The 16,737-nt window shown below is 54.9% G+C and overlaps 1 protein-coding gene across 2 annotated transcripts in view; it reads right to left on the bottom strand.

Moving 5' to 3' along the window:
- Positions 1-718: 718 nt before the first annotated feature.
- Positions 719-16,737, bottom strand: part of KIF1C (kinesin family member 1C) — a 22,203-nt gene continuing 6,184 nt past the window's right edge. For both annotated transcript variants that reach the window (XM_061176291.1, XM_061176290.1), the window contains 12 exons: positions 16,181-16,259; positions 15,832-15,977; positions 14,672-14,841; positions 14,482-14,561; positions 14,278-14,353; positions 9,701-9,780; positions 8,765-8,859; positions 5,500-5,583; positions 4,911-5,097; positions 4,691-4,763; positions 3,275-3,889; positions 719-1,671 (listed from right to left, as the gene is read on the bottom strand). In XM_061176291.1, coding sequence (XP_061032274.1) covers positions 988-1,671; positions 3,275-3,889; positions 4,691-4,763; positions 4,911-5,097; positions 5,500-5,583; positions 8,765-8,859; positions 9,701-9,780; positions 14,278-14,353; positions 14,482-14,561; positions 14,672-14,841; positions 15,832-15,977; positions 16,181-16,259 — 2,369 coding nt within the window. In that variant the 3' untranslated portion in view covers positions 719-987. The remainder of the gene's footprint in view (positions 1,672-3,274; positions 3,890-4,690; positions 4,764-4,910; positions 5,098-5,499; positions 5,584-8,764; positions 8,860-9,700; positions 9,781-14,277; positions 14,354-14,481; positions 14,562-14,671; positions 14,842-15,831; positions 15,978-16,180; positions 16,260-16,737) is intronic.

Genomic DNA, 16,737 nt, shown 5'->3' with positions numbered 1-16,737 from the left:
GAAGTTGTGGCTGCTTGGGAGACCTTTCAAATAGCTAAGTGATTCAAAGAGGCAGAACCCCCTCCCTCCCGCCCTGTCCCCCAAATCCCTCTATTTCCTGTTAGGAACGGCCAGTTGGGCGTTGCCAGGCTGAGACTCCCTCTTCCTCCCCTCTCATCCCTCCCTCACCTCCCTCCAGGACGATGACAGCAGTTTTGGGGGCAGAGATGGAGACACTGGGTAAGCAAAAATGAAAGGGATATAAGGAATGGGTTACACACTCAAGAGGAGAAGTGATGCTGAACATTCCAGAAACCATGATGGAAACATTCTTCTACCTTAACCTGAGTGGTGACCTACGCAAAAATTCACTGAGCCGCACTTAAGATCTGCGCACTTTACTTTTATATAATCTAAACCTCCATTGAAAACCAAAACCAAATGACCACCAGCCACAAGCTCCCTCTGTTTTCCATCCTTTATTGAAAGGTCCCACATCCTCAGGGACCCCAGGCAAACCAGACGCCAGACAGGTCCCCCAAATATAGCAGGAGGCCTGAAAGGGGAGAGGAATGACTTATGATCCCACAACACCTCCCTGGAAACAGAAACCCACCACAGACGGACAGACAGACAGGGCCAGGAGCGGGGGAGAACTTACCTCCCTCTAGGTTCTCTCCCCTTTGCCCCCACTTGAAAAGAAAGTCAAACACCGACTACGCGGCACCCCAGCCCCCCACCCACCCTAGCAGCGTTTGTGGGACCCCCTCCCCCGCAAGGGGCAGCCCCGAGACAGCTTCCCGTCGCTCTCCTTCACTTTGGTTCGGTCCTGGCAGCTCCGTGCCCTCTTCCTCCCTCAGCCTCCGGCCCAGTTACCCCTACATCTTCTATCACCTACTCGGACCTTCTCTCTGGTCTCTAGGGCCTCCTGCCCCAGGGCTTCTGGGGAAGCAGCATCTCCTCCCAGCGAGGGGCTCCGCCAGGCCCTCTCTGCCCAAGACGCGGGGCTCACACAGCCGCCCCTCTCCCCTTGAGGTCAGGGGCTGAGCGCTGCCGTCTCATCCGCGGGGGCGTAGTGTATGGGGGATAGCGGGGCCCTGGGGGCCTCTGGGCTGGGTATGGTTGGGGCTGCTGGGGATAATAGTTGTGCTTTTTGGGCTGGAAGTGCTGGGGTTCGGGCTGTGCAGAACCCCCTCCCCGGGATCGGCCCCCTCCGTCCAGGGAATTCCTGCGGGGACGGTGGGACCTGCGGGGACTTGGGGGCCTGCGGGCAGGGGTGACCAGAGAGGGGGTGAGCTCCTCGGGGGGCTGCGGAGGCGCTGGGGACTCCCCGGCCCCCGCCCCCGGCCAGGACTCGCGGTGCTGGGGGTTGCTCTTGAAGGGGAAGCGCAGCTTGCAGTCGTGAGGGGGCACGAAGCGGGCGGGGGGTCTGCGCAGCCCCCCACCCCGGCCCCCGGAGCCCTGCAGTCCCTGCAGCCGCAGCTGCTCCTGCTTGAGCCAGCGAAGGCGCCCCCGACGGAAGGCGGGGTCCTCCTCCATCAGCCTCGACACCCGCTCCCAGCTCGACAGGGGCGGCGAGGAGGGCCGCGCGGGAGGTGCTTGGTCACTGGGGGCTTCCTGCTCCGCGACCTCAGACCCTTGGGGCTGGGCCCACGTGGCCTCACCGGCTTCTTCATTCTCATCCTCGTGATCCTGGGAGGGAGAGGGGGTGAGAGAAGAGGCGGCACATGAGGAGAGTGGAGTCCTGAGGACGTGCAGCTTCGGGAGGACAAGCTGGAAGGCCCTGGAGCAGCTGGACGTCCAGGGGTCCTGAGAGAGAGGGGCATGGGGACGAGGAAGCTGGAGGGACACTGGTTTAGGAGCCCGGACCCAGAGTCAGGTGGCCGACTCAGTCCAGGTCTGCCACCTCCTAGCTGTGGGTCTGGGTCTCCGGCTTGTAGCCTCTGTGCCTCAGTGTCCTCACATGTAAGATGACATCAACAGTGACAGTACCTATCACATAGGGCTGTTGTAAGATTACCTGAGAAATTCAACCATGCATCACCTAGTGGGCACTCAGCAAATACTGCTGAATAAACAACATGCCCTGGGGATACAGCAGTCAACAAAGAGGAAAGAAAAATACCTGCCATCATTTTAGTGGACGGACACAGTTGATAAATAAATAAGAAAAATATATAGTATGGTACATATGCTGTACTTCCATAACAAGTTAAATATAAATATATGTATTTAAGTTATTTAATATATATTATTTACATTATATATAAGTACCATGTTATATATTTTATCTATATTTTATATAAATGTATATATATATATATTTTTTATACACATGTAAAAATATATATTCACATGGAAAAGACCAGAGCAAGGAAAAGGACAGGAGGCCAGGGTGGGGGTAGATGCAGTGAAAGGACAGGAAGAGATTCACGGAGAAGTTCCCATTTTAGGGAACACCCGAAGGAACTGAGGGACGAGCTCTATGGCTCTCAGGGGGAAGGGCGTTCTGGGCAGAGGGAACAGCAGGTGCAAAGGCCTTGAAGCAGGAGTGCACCCAGCAAGTTCAAGGAACAGCAAGGAAGCCCAAGGGTCTGGAGAGGGGAGAGTGAGGAGAGGGGTAAGAGCTGCATTTGGAGCCGTAAGCCTTCAACAACCATGACTGCTGTTATGACTGGCTGCCTGTCATCCCCCTTTAGAAGGCAAGCGGGAACACGGCAGAAATTCCGTCTGTTGTGAGTAACCCCAGTAGCTAGCACGATGCCTGGCACACAGTAAACACTCAACTATTTACTTGTTGGGTGAATACATGGAAAACGGGTAGGTGAGAACACTCCCACTCGCAGGGCCATTGTGAAGATTTACACGGTGACACAGGAGAAGTGCTCAGCACAGCGGCTACCAGAGTAAAGAAAGGGTCACCCAGGAGAGGGGTGGTTCTAAGAGTGGACACCTATGGGAACACTCATTAAGTGGTAACTTAAGGACTGTACCCTTTATATCAGTGGTTCTCAAACTTCATTGTATTTCAGAACCACCCGGGGTACTTATTATAAATGCAGATTTGTCCCCAAAGATGCTGATTCAGTAGGTCTGGGGCAGAACCCAGGAATCTGCATTTTCAGTTAGTGCCCTGGTGATTGTGAGGCAGGTGATTCACAAACTATGCTGTGTTAAACTTCGATAAGATTTTTTAAAGGAAGAGGAGGAAGGAGGCTGGACTCTGAGGTGGGAGGTTCAGGTTCCTACAGGGGAGAGATGCAGGCGGGGAAAAGCCGGGCAGGGCCCGTCCTACCTGGGTCAGGGGGATGACCCTCTCCATGCGAAGCATGCGGTCCCTCAGGGCCTGCAGCTCGCGGTCCTTGCTGCTGTTCTGCAGCTTCACCTCCTGCAAGATCCCCGTCAGCTTGTCGATGTGAGCCCGGAGGTCCTCCACCTCTGCGCCACGGGCTCCCTCCTCACTGCCGCCACCTCCACCTCCGCTGCCTTCCTCCTCGCCCACCGTGTCCCAGACATCCCGGGCCACGGCCCTCCAGGCGTCCCCGGGCCCCTCAGGCTTGCCGTAGGTGCGGCACAGCTCCCGCATCTTGAGGGCAGCCAGGGCCTCGATCTCGGCCCGCCCGTGGCGGAAGTCGGCCAGGGCCACCTCGTAGCAGATCTCCTTCACTGCCTGCATCTTCAGGTCGGCCATGGTGGCCCAGCGGGGGTCTTTGCCCTGCAGCCGCCGTCGCTGGGGGATCTGGTACACCCTGCGGGGGGCCCTGCGCTTGCCGCTGCTGGGCAGGCCGCAGCGCTTGACGATGGTCTGGACCGTGGTGGGCGGCAGCTGCTCGCGCAAGGACGAGATGAGCCGCCAGCTCTCTTCGCAGGAGCGCTTGTCGGAGTCGTCCCCGCTGTCAGAGTCCGCGTACTGGGGCCACAGAGAGGGAAGACAGACGGGGAGAGGGCTAAGGGCACCCCAGAGCCATGTGCCCCAGCGACATGGAAACACCGTGGTCAGAGCGGCTCGGTGCTGGGTGCACGGCTTAACCTCTGCTCGTCTGCACAGCGGAGGTAATGACGGCACCTCCTCACAGATACGTTTTGAGGATTAACATGCTCGGAGCGTGTGGCACAGAGAAAGTGAGTATTAGCTGTAGCCGTACCAAGTATGGGTTTCGTGTGTATATATCGCTCAGGATGCGGTTAAAGATTTAAAAGTAAGTCCATTCAAAGAACAATCTTTTTTTTTTTTTAAATATTTATTTATTGATTTATTTGGCTGCGCCGGGTCTTAGTTGCGGCATGCGGGATCTAGTTCCCTGATCAGGGATCGAACCCAGGCCCCCTGCATTGGGAGCATGGAGTCTTAACCACTGGACCACCAGGGAAGTCCCCAAAGAACAATCTTAAGTAAATAACAACACGGGCGGTACTTGGATTTGGTAAAAATCATAAAGGTGGCACAGGATCAGCTAGAGTCCAGGAAGCCCCAGTCACCTGGGAGGAACCCTAGTTCCCTGCATGGGTTCCTCCCTGGGTCACATTTCTCTCCTGTCTCCTCCTAGATGCCACCTCTACCCCCGAGCCCCGGGCCCACTCCCCACTCTGGCTCAGGCAGTGTGACCAAAATCAGAGTCAGGCTGAAGCTCTGCCAGGCCGGCTGCTCCAGTGCCCACCAGCCCACCTCCTGCCTCTGCCTGCCCCACCGCACCCCTGGCCAGCCCCTCACCAGCCGTTGCTGCTCCAACAGAAGATCAGCCTCCTCCTTTTCTTTTCGGTACTGGTTCTCCAGATCCTGCAGCCTGGGATTGGGTGAGGAGGGGAGGAAGAGCTGTGAGGCTCTGGAGCCACCTCAGTAGGGCGCCTGACAACAGGAGGGCGCTGGGGGCTGGGCACCTGGGGGGGGACGGTCAGCAGGGCCCTGGGGCGCAAGCACCCTCCCCACGCACCTCTTCTCCATCTCCAGCTTGATGTCAATGCCTTGCTGCTCCAGCAGTTCCTTCTGGGCAAAGTTCCAGTCGACGGGCTCGAAGGGCGGTCCTGGGGGTGGGGGGACCCCTCGCTCCCGCTCTAGCCGCGCCTGCTCCGGGTGGTTGAAGCGGAAAACGTGGTTCTTGCCCATCACAATCCTATTCCCTGGAGATAGGAGGATGGAGAAGTGGACTCACTCGCCCACGGCAGCACACCCCTCCCCATGCCCGAGGTGCACAGGGGCTTGCCCACAAATCCCAGGAGCCCCCACACAATCTCTTCCATCACCCCAAATCCAAGAGCGGTTGGAGCCGAGGCTCCCCTAGCTGACCCCAGGAACCGCCCTATCCCTGACAGCCAAAGGAAATCAGGAGCTTGGCATCCTCTTCCTGTTGCCCTGAGGCAGTGAGACAAACCAAAACCTGACTCCCTCTCTCTTCCCTTCCCAGTTCCGTCTTCACATTCCCACGCAGTTTCCTATTTGTTTCTGGGTCTTGCCCAGGAGTCACCCAAGAAGCTCTTTCTTGCACAGCCAGGGCCCAGGACCCTCACTGCCCCCTCCTCTACCTGACTTCAGCACCACGGGCTCAGTCACAAGCTTCCCGTTGACGTAGGTCTCGGCTCCTTCACAAGGCTCCAGGGTGACCACCACTGAGGCAGGGAGAGAGAAGAGGGAGCGATCAGACCCTGGGGGAGGAGGGGTATGGTCACAGATTCCCACCCTGCATTCCCCCCAAAACACACATACACCCCCAGTCCCACCACCCAGTACCTGTCAGGGGTGCCATGGCCCCTCTGGTGGCAGGCAGCACGGGAAAGGAAGAGCAGAAGGAGGGTTAGAGCCCCAGCTACAGTTCCCAGGAGCCTCTGCGGGGGCTCCCTTCTCACCCTCTGCCATCCTCCCCAGCAGCGGCTTAGCAAGCCCGGAATTCTCAGAGGGCGTGGTCTCTCAGGTCCAGCTGGTCGGCAAGCCCTGTCATTTCTGCCTTCCAGATGACCACTCCTTCCTTCCCAAACAACACTGCTACTGGCCAGGTCTGGATTCCTCCAGCAGGCTCCTAGCCCCACTTCTGTCTGATGCATCTTGCACACTGCTACCTAACGGATCTTCTTAAGCCACAGTCAACTATCTTCAGTCAAGATCACTATCTTCACGGGAGAAGATAAAGTCAACCCAACCCAAACATCTCTCAAGGTGCTCCTTGTACAAATCACCAAGCCTGCTGCTTGCTGGGACACGAGGATGCCTGAGGCACTTCCCTGTCCTTGAGGACCAGTGCCCCGTTGTCACAGAGGGGCCCCCGTATTCCAAAGACCCAAACTCTATGACTCCTTAGCTGAGGGACATTAAGCAAGTCACCCGATTTCTGTGAGCTATAAAATGGGATAACAAAATCTTTCTTTACAGAGTGGCTGAAAGGCTCAAATAAAGTGATGTAGGAAAGAGAGTTCTTATTTACCTTACAAGGAACAGAGAAACCAGAATGAATGGTAACGTAAGGCAGAGACGAGCCTACGGACGCTGTAGGAGTACAAAAATAGCAAAGAGTAACTCGGCTTAGGGGCAGAGGACTGGAAATGATTATGGGAAAGTGGTAACTCCTGAGCTGATGCTCAAAGGGAAACTTGGATGAAGGGGCAGAAACGATGGAGAAGAAGATGTCAGAAAGAGCTAAAGCATCACCACGTCGGTGACCAGCAATGGAAGAAGGTGGCAGAGAAGAGGATGAGGTGGCTATAAGGGTACCAGTCTATCCCTGCCCCTATTTCCCACCACGCCCCAAATTCATCCATCCATTCCACAAATATATTGCACCCCTATAATATGCCAGGCACTATTTTAGGTCCTGGAAATACAGGAGAGATAAAAACCAAAATGCCTGCTCTTACAGAGATCACTTCCACTTGATAAGAAAGATGATAAACAAGTAATTGAGCAAGTAATCTAAAGTCAGGGTTGGGCGGGGATAGTTGTTATGGAGGGAAATGGGGCCAGGTGAGAACCCACACGAACCCACAGCGATCTGAACCGAGGCAGCCCAGGACTCACAGCACAGGCCCTAGAGCCTGCCATGCTGCGTCCCAATCCAGTTCTGCTATCTTCTAGCTGTGTAGTCTCGGGCAAATTCCCTAACCCCTGGGAACCTCAGCTCCCTCACCTGTGAGCTGCGTGCGAAAATGCAAAGGCACAAAGTAGCTGGTAAGTAATAACTATTCTTCTGTGTTCACACCTCTATCCGTGCTGCCTGCTCTTCTAGGCGTCTTTGGTCAAGTATTAAATCTTAAAGGCCCAAATGGACTAACCCTTTATAGAGCCCCCATCATTTGGGGCACAGACCCATCTGCTGCTTTCACTGTGACGTAACCTATTGGGGCCTGTCACCTCCCCAAACACACCCTGAGCTCCCGAGGGTGGGCTGCCTCCACAGGCCTTGTGTGGTTTTGGTATCACCCCAGCACGTGGCTTGAGGGAACCGCAGAACAGGAACTCGGCAATAACTCACTGGGCTGAACAGATTCAATAGCTCGCAGCCCACAGGGCCGGAAGCATTTGCTGCCACTAAGGACTTGAACGAGACCAGAACAACTGTGTTAATCCACTGACCAGAAACTGGAAATGAAGTCCACTGGGCAGGTCTTCAACCTGAGCTGCAGGCCACACGAGAGCATCTTTTCTTATTTTAAAACACACGCTGACCACGGGTGCCCTGTCTCCTGTCCCCCAGAAGCATCAGACCTGAGGCACATAGCACGGGCTCCAGGTGAGGGAGACCTCAGGTGTGACACGGCCAGCCTCCCTGCCCGACTCACTTCCCAGAGCTTGACTTCACTTGGGCACAACTGAACCCAAATCAGTCCATTAAAAAAAAAAATGACCTGGACTTCCCTGGTGGCGCAGTGGTTAAGACTCCACGCTCCCAATGCAGTGGACCCGGGTTCGATCCCTGGTCCAGGAACTAGATCCCACATGCCGCAACTAAGAGTTCGCATGCCACAACTAAGGAGCTGGCGAGCCACAACTAAAGGAGCGCTTGAGCCACAACTAAGAAGCTTGCCTGCCACAACTAAGGAGCCCATGTGCCGCAACTAAGGAGCCGGCGAGCCACAACTAAAGGAGCCCTCGAGCCGCAACTAAGGAGCCCACCTGCCACAACTAAGACCTGACGCAACCAAATAAATAAATAAATATTAAAAAAAAAAAAAAAGACTGAACCAGAACAAAACAGTGACCTCAGAATATGCCCTAAGTGGTACTTAACCACGGGCATTGTTTTGTTACCTGTCAGACAGACTACTACCTACACCCTGAGGGCTTGTGATTCCTAAAAGCTTTTGCTGCTGTGGCCAAAAACAGCTAAAAACCTCTGAAAGTCCTGGAACCAAAGGGAGACATGGGCTGACTAACTGCCTGAAACTTTTGTAGTCATAGCTACGTAGATAATCAGGTTTTCAGAGATAAATTCAGATATCCCACTGAAAAACCTACAGGTTTTCATAAAAAATGACCAGGGTGCTATTTGAGGCTAAAAAATTAAGGAAGAGGGCAGGATCTCCTCTTCCCAAAACCTCACCCTCTGAAGCCACAGTCTTCTGTTTCTGCCTTGGGGACCCTCACCACTCCCAGCTCATAATAAGTGTCTGCGCCCTGAGGGCAGGTGCAGATAGCAGGGCCCGCACTGCTGACCAGGAGTTCAAAGCCCCTCTCAGGGTGAGGACACATCCTCTCACGCGGCGGCTGCACTCCCAGCGCCCGAGCCAGGGCTCTGTATTCAGTGAGGGACCTGTCTCTCTCCTTGTCGAGTCACCCCAGTCTCGCCCCCTTAGCCATTACCTTCTCCGTCCGGCTGAGGGATGCTCCGGAACAGACAGTGTTGCTCCCTAATGAACTGCCCGGTCAGCTTGATGTCCACATCGACCTGGCCGACCCTGGGGACGCAACAGCCAACATGTTCTGAGCATGTGCCAGTCATACATACACCAAGCCCCTTCTGAACACAAGTTCAACCAACTCAGTAAGCTGAGTATACTTATTCCCATTTCACACATGAGGAAGCTGAGGCTCAGAGAGGCAAGTAATTTGCCCAAGGTCATGCAGCCCGGCAGTGGTGAAGCTGGGATGTGAGCCCAGATCTGCCTGGCTCCAAAGCCCACATCCTCACTGCAAAGGGGAAAGGGAACCTGGAGTGGGGTGGGTGCCCTCAGCCTGGGTTCCTGCATCCTTCCCGTGATGATCACCAAGGACAGCTGAACAGCCTGTGCCGGGAGAGGAAGGAGCACCCTCACCCCTTTAACTCCAGGAGGTGACCTTGGAGGCGCTGAGCCCCAGGGGTTCATTAGCATTAGCCAGTGAAGTTACCTGTCACGTGGGCACTGCCCTCAACAGCATGGGGCCAGGGTTATGTTTCCCTTCTCTCTCCCACCCCAAGGGAAGGTCCCACTAAGCGATGCCCAGGCAGTGGTGCTGGGGGCCAAGAACGCAGCAGTCCAAGCTCCCACCCACTCTCTGCCCCAGTAGATCAGGACCTATCCCTGCCAGCGCTGGGTTGGTTTGGTCCCAGGAGGGGTGTCACCCACACCAAAGCGGTGGGTGGAGGCAGGCTCAGCAAGTTCTCAGGAAGCCTGGAGCTAACAGGGCTGCAGTGGAGCTGTCCTGAGACCTGGGGCGTCCCCAGGAGATCACTAGAGAAGGGAGTCGCCAGCGTGGCCCTCCCTCTGCAACCACACCCTAAAAGGAGAGGCTGCCCCAGGGGCCCCGAGCAAACGCTACCTGGTGACACCATCTTTGATGTGGTAGAGCAGACATTCAGACATCAGGGGGTCTTCGTTCAGGTTCACCAGGTGTGGAGTCTGGTGGGGAGGGGGCGGCAGTCAGGGGAGAGCCGCCAGGGGTGCAGCCAAGAGGGAGGGAAGGCGCTTCGCAGACATCCCTGCAGGCTCCCCGCTGCGCCCCTCCCCCTCCCTCGGAGGGCGAGCTCTCCCACCTCCTGCTCCCACTTACCCCAATGCCTTCGGGGCAGCCTGACCCACCCTCTCCTCGCACACAAGATGCCCTCACCCTTCTAGCCCCTCCCCAGGCCCCATTTCTTCAGAGGTACCTGGACACACCAGTCTCCCTGACCCGAAACCTTAGAAGCTTCCTGCCCTCTCTCTGCTTTCCCTGTACTCCCTCTGGCCCCAGGCCTCATCACTTCTTCCCTCAAAATGTATCTTGCCACTTTGGGAGGGTACGAGAGGGGACTGCTCAGACCTCTCGAGCCCATGCACCGCATGCCTGCCTGACCTGAGTCTGCTTTTTATGCCGGTACTCCTGGGCCTCCTCCACAGCAGGGCCCCAGCCCACTTATCCAAGCCCCTTTCCGGGGCCCCCTCTCCCCTTCTGTGCTCGCACCCAGTGTACTCTGAGCACTCACTCCAAAAAGCCGGGCTCATCCCTGCCCATCCTCTCGCCTGGAACAGCCTCCCTCCTGGCCCCACCCCCATCCCCACCTGTCAAAATCATTCACTTCCCGTCCCTCACGGTGCGTCTCAAATGCCACTTCTTCCACAAAGCTTTCCCAAGCCTTCCACCCGAACACAAGATCCCCTGCCTCTGTTCTGCAAGGATATACCGTGGCCTTTCTATGTGCAAGACCCCACTGAGGTGCCCGGCAGGACACAGAGATGAGTCACACCCAGAGGCTGCTGCCCCATCAGTCAGGAAATCAGAGTCAACTTGGGGAGATAAGACTTGGCATGGAAACACCATTGCAGGTGAGAGACACATGCCTCATAACAGACTTCCTGAACTTTTCACGCCCTCACTTAGCTCATTCATTCATTCATTCATTCATCCCACTGTATCCTGGGAGGGGCTCATACACAAAAATGAATAAAATGAAGACCAATGGGAGCTCATGGGGGTCAGGGGAGCTTCATGGAAAAGGCAGTGTGGGAGCTGGTCTCTGATGATGAGGAGGACGTGGACATGAAGAAGGAAGAGGGTTCCAGGTGAAAGAGGAGTCTGAGCAAAGGCATGGAGGCAGGGGAGCACAGGGTGTAGGGGAAGACAGCCAGCAGTCAAGGCCCCATAGTTCTCTGGGAGCCCCCTGAACAGGAAGCCCAAGGCTATGTCCACGGTGGATGCGTGGTATATCTGTGTCGGCCCCTCCAACGACGACTCTGCAACACTTCCTCTTCTCCTGAGGGATGACCACGCCCCTCCCGACACTGCAGTGTCAGGCCTGCTTGGGAATGGCAAACATGGATGGGTCCTGGAAGCAGAAAGCGATCTATCCCTCGGGAGAGGGGACATGATTTAGGGCAGTGCTTTTCAATCTTTATTCAGCCCTGGAACCCTTTGTTCACAGGAAACCTTACCTAGAAGCCTTAGAAGCCTAACACGTCAAGCAGATAAGCAGAGAGCCGCTCAGGCCGAGGTGGGGGCAGGGGACCCGTAGTCCAGTCCTGCTCCCCCCTCCCCATTCCCTGTGAAGGAAGCTCCGGGCCAGGTTTGAAAATTACTGACTTAGGAAGTCCTTAGGCCTGGTGGTGAGGTCTCAGAAAAGAAGGGGCTTTCCCTAAGGCCCTTGGCTCTCTCTGGGACAAACTGGAGCTTTTGCCCCAAGGACCCAATTCTCCACTCGACCTTTCCTAGGTTGGAGTCACCCCCACCAAACCCGCTTCTCCTGTGAGTCTAACAGCTTTCTCTCTGAAATCCACATGACTTTTAAACTTATCAGAATGGGTTCATTCTCGCCATCTGGAGAAAATGCAGAAGTTACCTCCCCTAAGACACTTTTTTTTTACCAATCAGATGGGCAAAGATGAAAAAGTTGAAGAGGATGAGGGAACACGGGCTCTCTTGTATGCTGCTCTTGGGAGTATAAGTGGGCATGGTTACAATCTCTGGAGGCACGCTGGCAAAAGAGATCAAAGTTTCACCTGGCTACTGGTGGACCCCAAATCTCCACTTCTAGGAATCTGTTCTACAGACAGCAGACTATTAGTAAGACTATCTTCTGTAACATTGTTTATAGTATCAAAGAATGGGAAACGACCTAAATGTCCATCAGTTAGAAGCTGGTTAAAAAAAATTATCCTACGTCTATACAATAGAATATTCTGACACTGTGGGGAAAAAAAAAAACGGACAGAACTGCGATACACTGTTATGTGAAAAAGTAACATGTCAAGTATGGAACCAGCACCATGGCAAAGAGGGGCGATGTGTGCGTGCGTACATGGATGATTATAACACACGCCTGTATGTGCAGAGACTACCTCTAGAAGAACACATCAGGAGCCAGCAACAGGACTCGCTTCTGGGAGGGGAACCCAAGGGTGGGAAGGAAAGAGATTTCCTTTTCACCTCACTGTAAGAAGTAAACGTTCCCTGTGGGGCGTGCCACCTTTACAAGAACAACTAAGAACAAAACAAAACAAAAGCCCCTCCTGTTGGTCCCAAGCTCTAGCAGGTGGCACCCTGCACAGTGTGAACCTCTCCAGGAAAGAAAAACCCATCCATCAGTCTGTCCATCCCTTTCTACCTTTCCCTAGCCCTGCAGCTGTGGCAGAAGCTCCACAGGTACCTGGCACCCCCAGGTGGCTGGCAAGCCACGCTGAGAGCCCCCTGCAGTCCCTCCTCCCAGATGTGCGCCTCTGGGGGATCCCAAAGCCCTGGGTGCCCAGCCCCGGACCTGACCCCTCAGCCCTGCCTGCCACCCTCAATCACCCACCGACAGCTCTCTCGCCCCTGGCTGTGCCTCAGGCCAGGCAAACCCCTCTCCTCTGTCTGGATCCCTGTTCAATGGTCCCTGCTTGCTCAGTCACCCAGACGCCTTGTCCGTATGAAAATCGGAGGGGTCTCCTTCCAGTAACCCACTGCCTGGAAGAGGTGTATCTCACTTAGAGCCTGATCCTATGATGCTTCGTACCACGGCCCTGACAGGCGTGGCTGGCTCCATTCCAGGGCTGGGACTGGAAGTTCCTGCTTTGCCCAAACTGGCCTCTGCATCACCGCTTCACCAGTGTGCACCGCTACAGCTGTGCTGGCCGTCGGAAGCCAGCGTCCACTCTGACTGGTTGGTCCCTGTGCTGTGCTGGTTGCTAAAGGTTTTGAATACCATTCCTGCCTCCAACTGAGCCTGATCATTCCTGCCCTGCTTCTTTCCTTCCTTCCTCTCCACAAAGCCTTACTGAGCACCTACTACACAGCGGGCACATGACAGGTGCTGGTGCGCCCCACTCAGCCGACAATACCCCACATTTGCTCGGCCCGATGTTCTCTCTGCTCCTCTCTACCACCCCCACCCCCCTGTCCATCTTTTAGGCTCCACTTTCCAAACCACCTTCTCCAGGAAACCAGTTTCCATACATCTCCAGGCTGCACTGACGCTTCCATCTTTAAACCTCTCGCTGGGGCTTCCCTGGTGGCGCAGTGGTTGAGAATCTGCCTGCCAATGCAGGGAACACGGGTTCGAGCCCTGGTCTGGGAAGATCACACATGCCGCGGAGCAACTAGGCCCGTGAGCCACAACTACTGAGCCTGCGCGTCTGGAGCCTGTGCTCCGCAACAAGAGAGGCCGCGATAATGAGAGGCCCGCGCACCGCGATGAAGAGTGGCCCCCACTTGCCGCAACTGGAGAAAGCCCTCGCACAGAAACAAAGACCCAACACAGCCAAAAATAATAAATAAAATAAATAAACAGATAGTCACTCACCAATTAAAAAAAAAAAAAAAAGAATTCTGAAGAGCTTAACAGTTTAAAAAAAAAAAAAAAAAAAAAAAACCTCTCACTGCGTTTACAATCAACATCCTACAGGTTAGTGCTTACTCTTCTCCTATTCCTTTTACAGTCTTGTCTTCCCAAGTTATCCTTTCGAAACGTACTTTTCAGGTTTTTTTGTTTTTGTTTGTTTTTGAATAGCTAACACATACACAGGTTACAAAATCCAAAGGATACAAAAGAGCACACGGTGGACAAGTCGCTATCCCAACCAACCTGCCATCTCCCAGGTCCTCTCCCTTCCCCCTGGGGTAACCGCCATAACCAGTTTCTTATGAATCCAGAGATACATTCTACGCATGAACTCATACACACACGTGTGTGGGCTTCTGTTTATAAATACCTAGATTCTAAGCAGCTCTTGAAATCCCCCTAAGGGCAGGGACCCTGGCATCCTGTGGTCCCTAGATGGAGGGAGAAGACAGAGATGGCCGGACAACACAGAGAAGAGGGAGCAGGAGTGGGGACAGAGATGATGGAGGGACAATTCAGAGACCCGAGATCAGAGTTAGAACTCATGACCCTGCTACCCCAACCCTCTTCTTTCAGCATCCAGAGTCTCCGAGGCCTCCTCACTCACCTTCTTCGGAGAGAAGACGCCCACGGTTCCCCCATCTTCCCGGACAGCCACCCCCATCTCAGCCAGCAACGCTTCTCTGTAGGCAAAGGAGAGGCAAATATTGGTCTTGTCATCGGTACCCATGAACCCATTCCCTGCAGGGCCTGACCTTTCCTCCCCACCCCGCTCCCTCCAGGGCTCCAGCTGTCGGCCCCATCCTCACACCTCTCCATCCTCAAGGCCTCCGTCTTACGTAGCTTCTCCTCCCAGGTCTCATTCAGCTCAGCTATAATCTTCTCTGTCTCCTGGGGGCACAAGACAGGCAGGGATCAGGACAGTCTGGGACAAGCACCTCCCAAGGGGTGCTTCCCAGCAGCCCCCAGAGTCCCACCCCTTGCCAGCTCCAGCTTCCCACCTGCAGTCTCTCCATGGCCTCCTCAGGCCCAATCTGGGGCTCAGCATTGGGGGAGAACGATGGCTCCAGCTCCCCGTTGTGTGCTGCAGGGGACGAGGGCGAAGCTGGGGCAGAGGGAGACGATACAGCTGGCAGAGCACCTCCGGGACTCCCCTCATCCACCTTCAGGCCTAGGAGGGAGAAGAAGGTAAAAGAAGGAGGCCAAGGAAAGATGGAACTGATCGGAAACAGGGAAGGTCTCACAGGGGACCAGCCTGGAAGGACTGCAGAAGACCCATGGTCCACCTCCACAAAGTAGAGAGCCCTTCTACTGCAGCCTTGACAAATGGACACCAAGTCTCTGCTTGTTCCCCTCCAGGGATGGAAAGCTCACTACTGAAAAAGGTAGCCAGTTCCTTCCATTGTAGGATGACTCGTACCATCAGAAAGTTCTTAGCTGTGTTGAACTGAAATCTGCCCCATGTTACATGTAGCTCTGTTTCTAGTTCTGCCCTCTGGGATGAGAAAGACTACACTGCTTTTTCTTTTGCAAGACTACCCTTCAAATGTGCAGAGGCAAACATCGTGTCTACCTTCTCTTCCCAAGAACTCTTATTCTCCCCACCGTGCCCCTTAGCACCCTAACTCCTCAATGGGATGGACCCCAAGACTGAATGCAGAGTCCACACCAGACACAGGCAACACGGATCAGAGATTCTCTAATACAGACGCCATTTCACAGTAAGGAGGCTGAGCCTTACGTTTCAGAAATTAGTCTGCTGTTGACTATTATTAAGCTTACGGTCAATTTAATTCCCAGCGTTTCACAAGAACTTCTGTCAAGGCAGGTGCCCAGCAGCCTATTCTTAATGACTTACTGTTTAAACCATAAACGCATGACTTGCCATTTACTCCTGCTCCTGTCGTTTCAGTAGTTCCAGGAGCCTGTCAAGGTCCCTCTGAATCCTGCCTGCCTCTCCCCAGGAGGATCAGTCCCTCCCAGCTCTGTAACACCTAAAGGCGTGACCTGTCCCCTCTCCACATCTGCATCTAAGTCAAGGGGCACTTGCTGGGCTTTCTTGGCAGTGGTCCCTCCCTGGTCCCAGGCCTGGGCAAAGGCAAATGAGGAGGGATGAGCTGGGCCAAGGAGCCTCCCTGAGCTGCCCCTCCCGGAGTCCCACCTCCCAGGGCAGAGGTGGAGAGCCCCTGGGCCATCAGCAGTTCCCGCAGCCGGGCCACCTCCTCCTGCAGCTCCCGGATCAGCCGGGCATTAGGGTCCTCGTTGATGATGGCATTGCAGCGAATCTGCTTGGTGCGGTCAGCGTACCTGGATGAGGAGGGAGGAGCGGGACCGGTGAGGCCTAGACACGGGTGACATTGGTCTGCTGCCCGATTCCCTCTCCCTCCCAGGTTTCATCATAGTGCAGTAGAGCTGAGGGTCAACCCTAACTCATGGGGAGGGTCCTGAGCTACCAGCCGCTGAGCTCCTGGCACTTTTCATGTCCCGCCCCACCCCTACTAGAGCCCCACCTGAGGGTGCTAAGAGTCTCCTCGTAATTGATATCCGCGGGGCTCAGGGCCGCAATCATTGCTGTGCGTGAATTCCCACCTATGAATGGAAAGGAGGAGAAAGCTTGAGCTGGGCAGGGTCCTAAGAAAAGTCAGACTGGGTCACAGGGTCAGGGGGGCCTCATTGCTCAGGCAGGGGTCCAATAAGGTCACTGTCCAAGGTAGGGTAAAGCTAAGAGTTGTGGAGCTAATCGTGAAATCTGGTGGTCAGAGGAAGTGGGCGTGAGGTCAGGGAGACATCAGACATCTGTGGGACAGTCAGAGATCAGTGGGAGGAGGATGAAGTCAAAGGTGGGTGTGAGTCAGAGAGCAGTCATGGGTAGCCAAGTCAGTGAGGCCCTTGGCTTGGCAGGGAGGGTGTGGCCTTGATCTCAGCATAGGACACCTTCAAAGGATGCCCCTTGGGATCAGAGGGAGAGTCAATGGACCACTGGAGGATTTGAGGTTCCAGGGGTGTCAATGGGACTGGTATCAAAAGGAGGTTGGCAGGACTGGTGGCAGGGTCGGCAGAGAGAGAC

Source organism: Eubalaena glacialis, chromosome 19, assembly GCF_028564815.1.
Source record: "Eubalaena glacialis isolate mEubGla1 chromosome 19, mEubGla1.1.hap2.+ XY, whole genome shotgun sequence".
In the NCBI taxonomy this organism is placed as follows: Eukaryota; Metazoa; Chordata; class Mammalia; order Artiodactyla; family Balaenidae; genus Eubalaena; species Eubalaena glacialis.
This window is presented reverse-complemented; position numbering and strand designations above follow the sequence as displayed.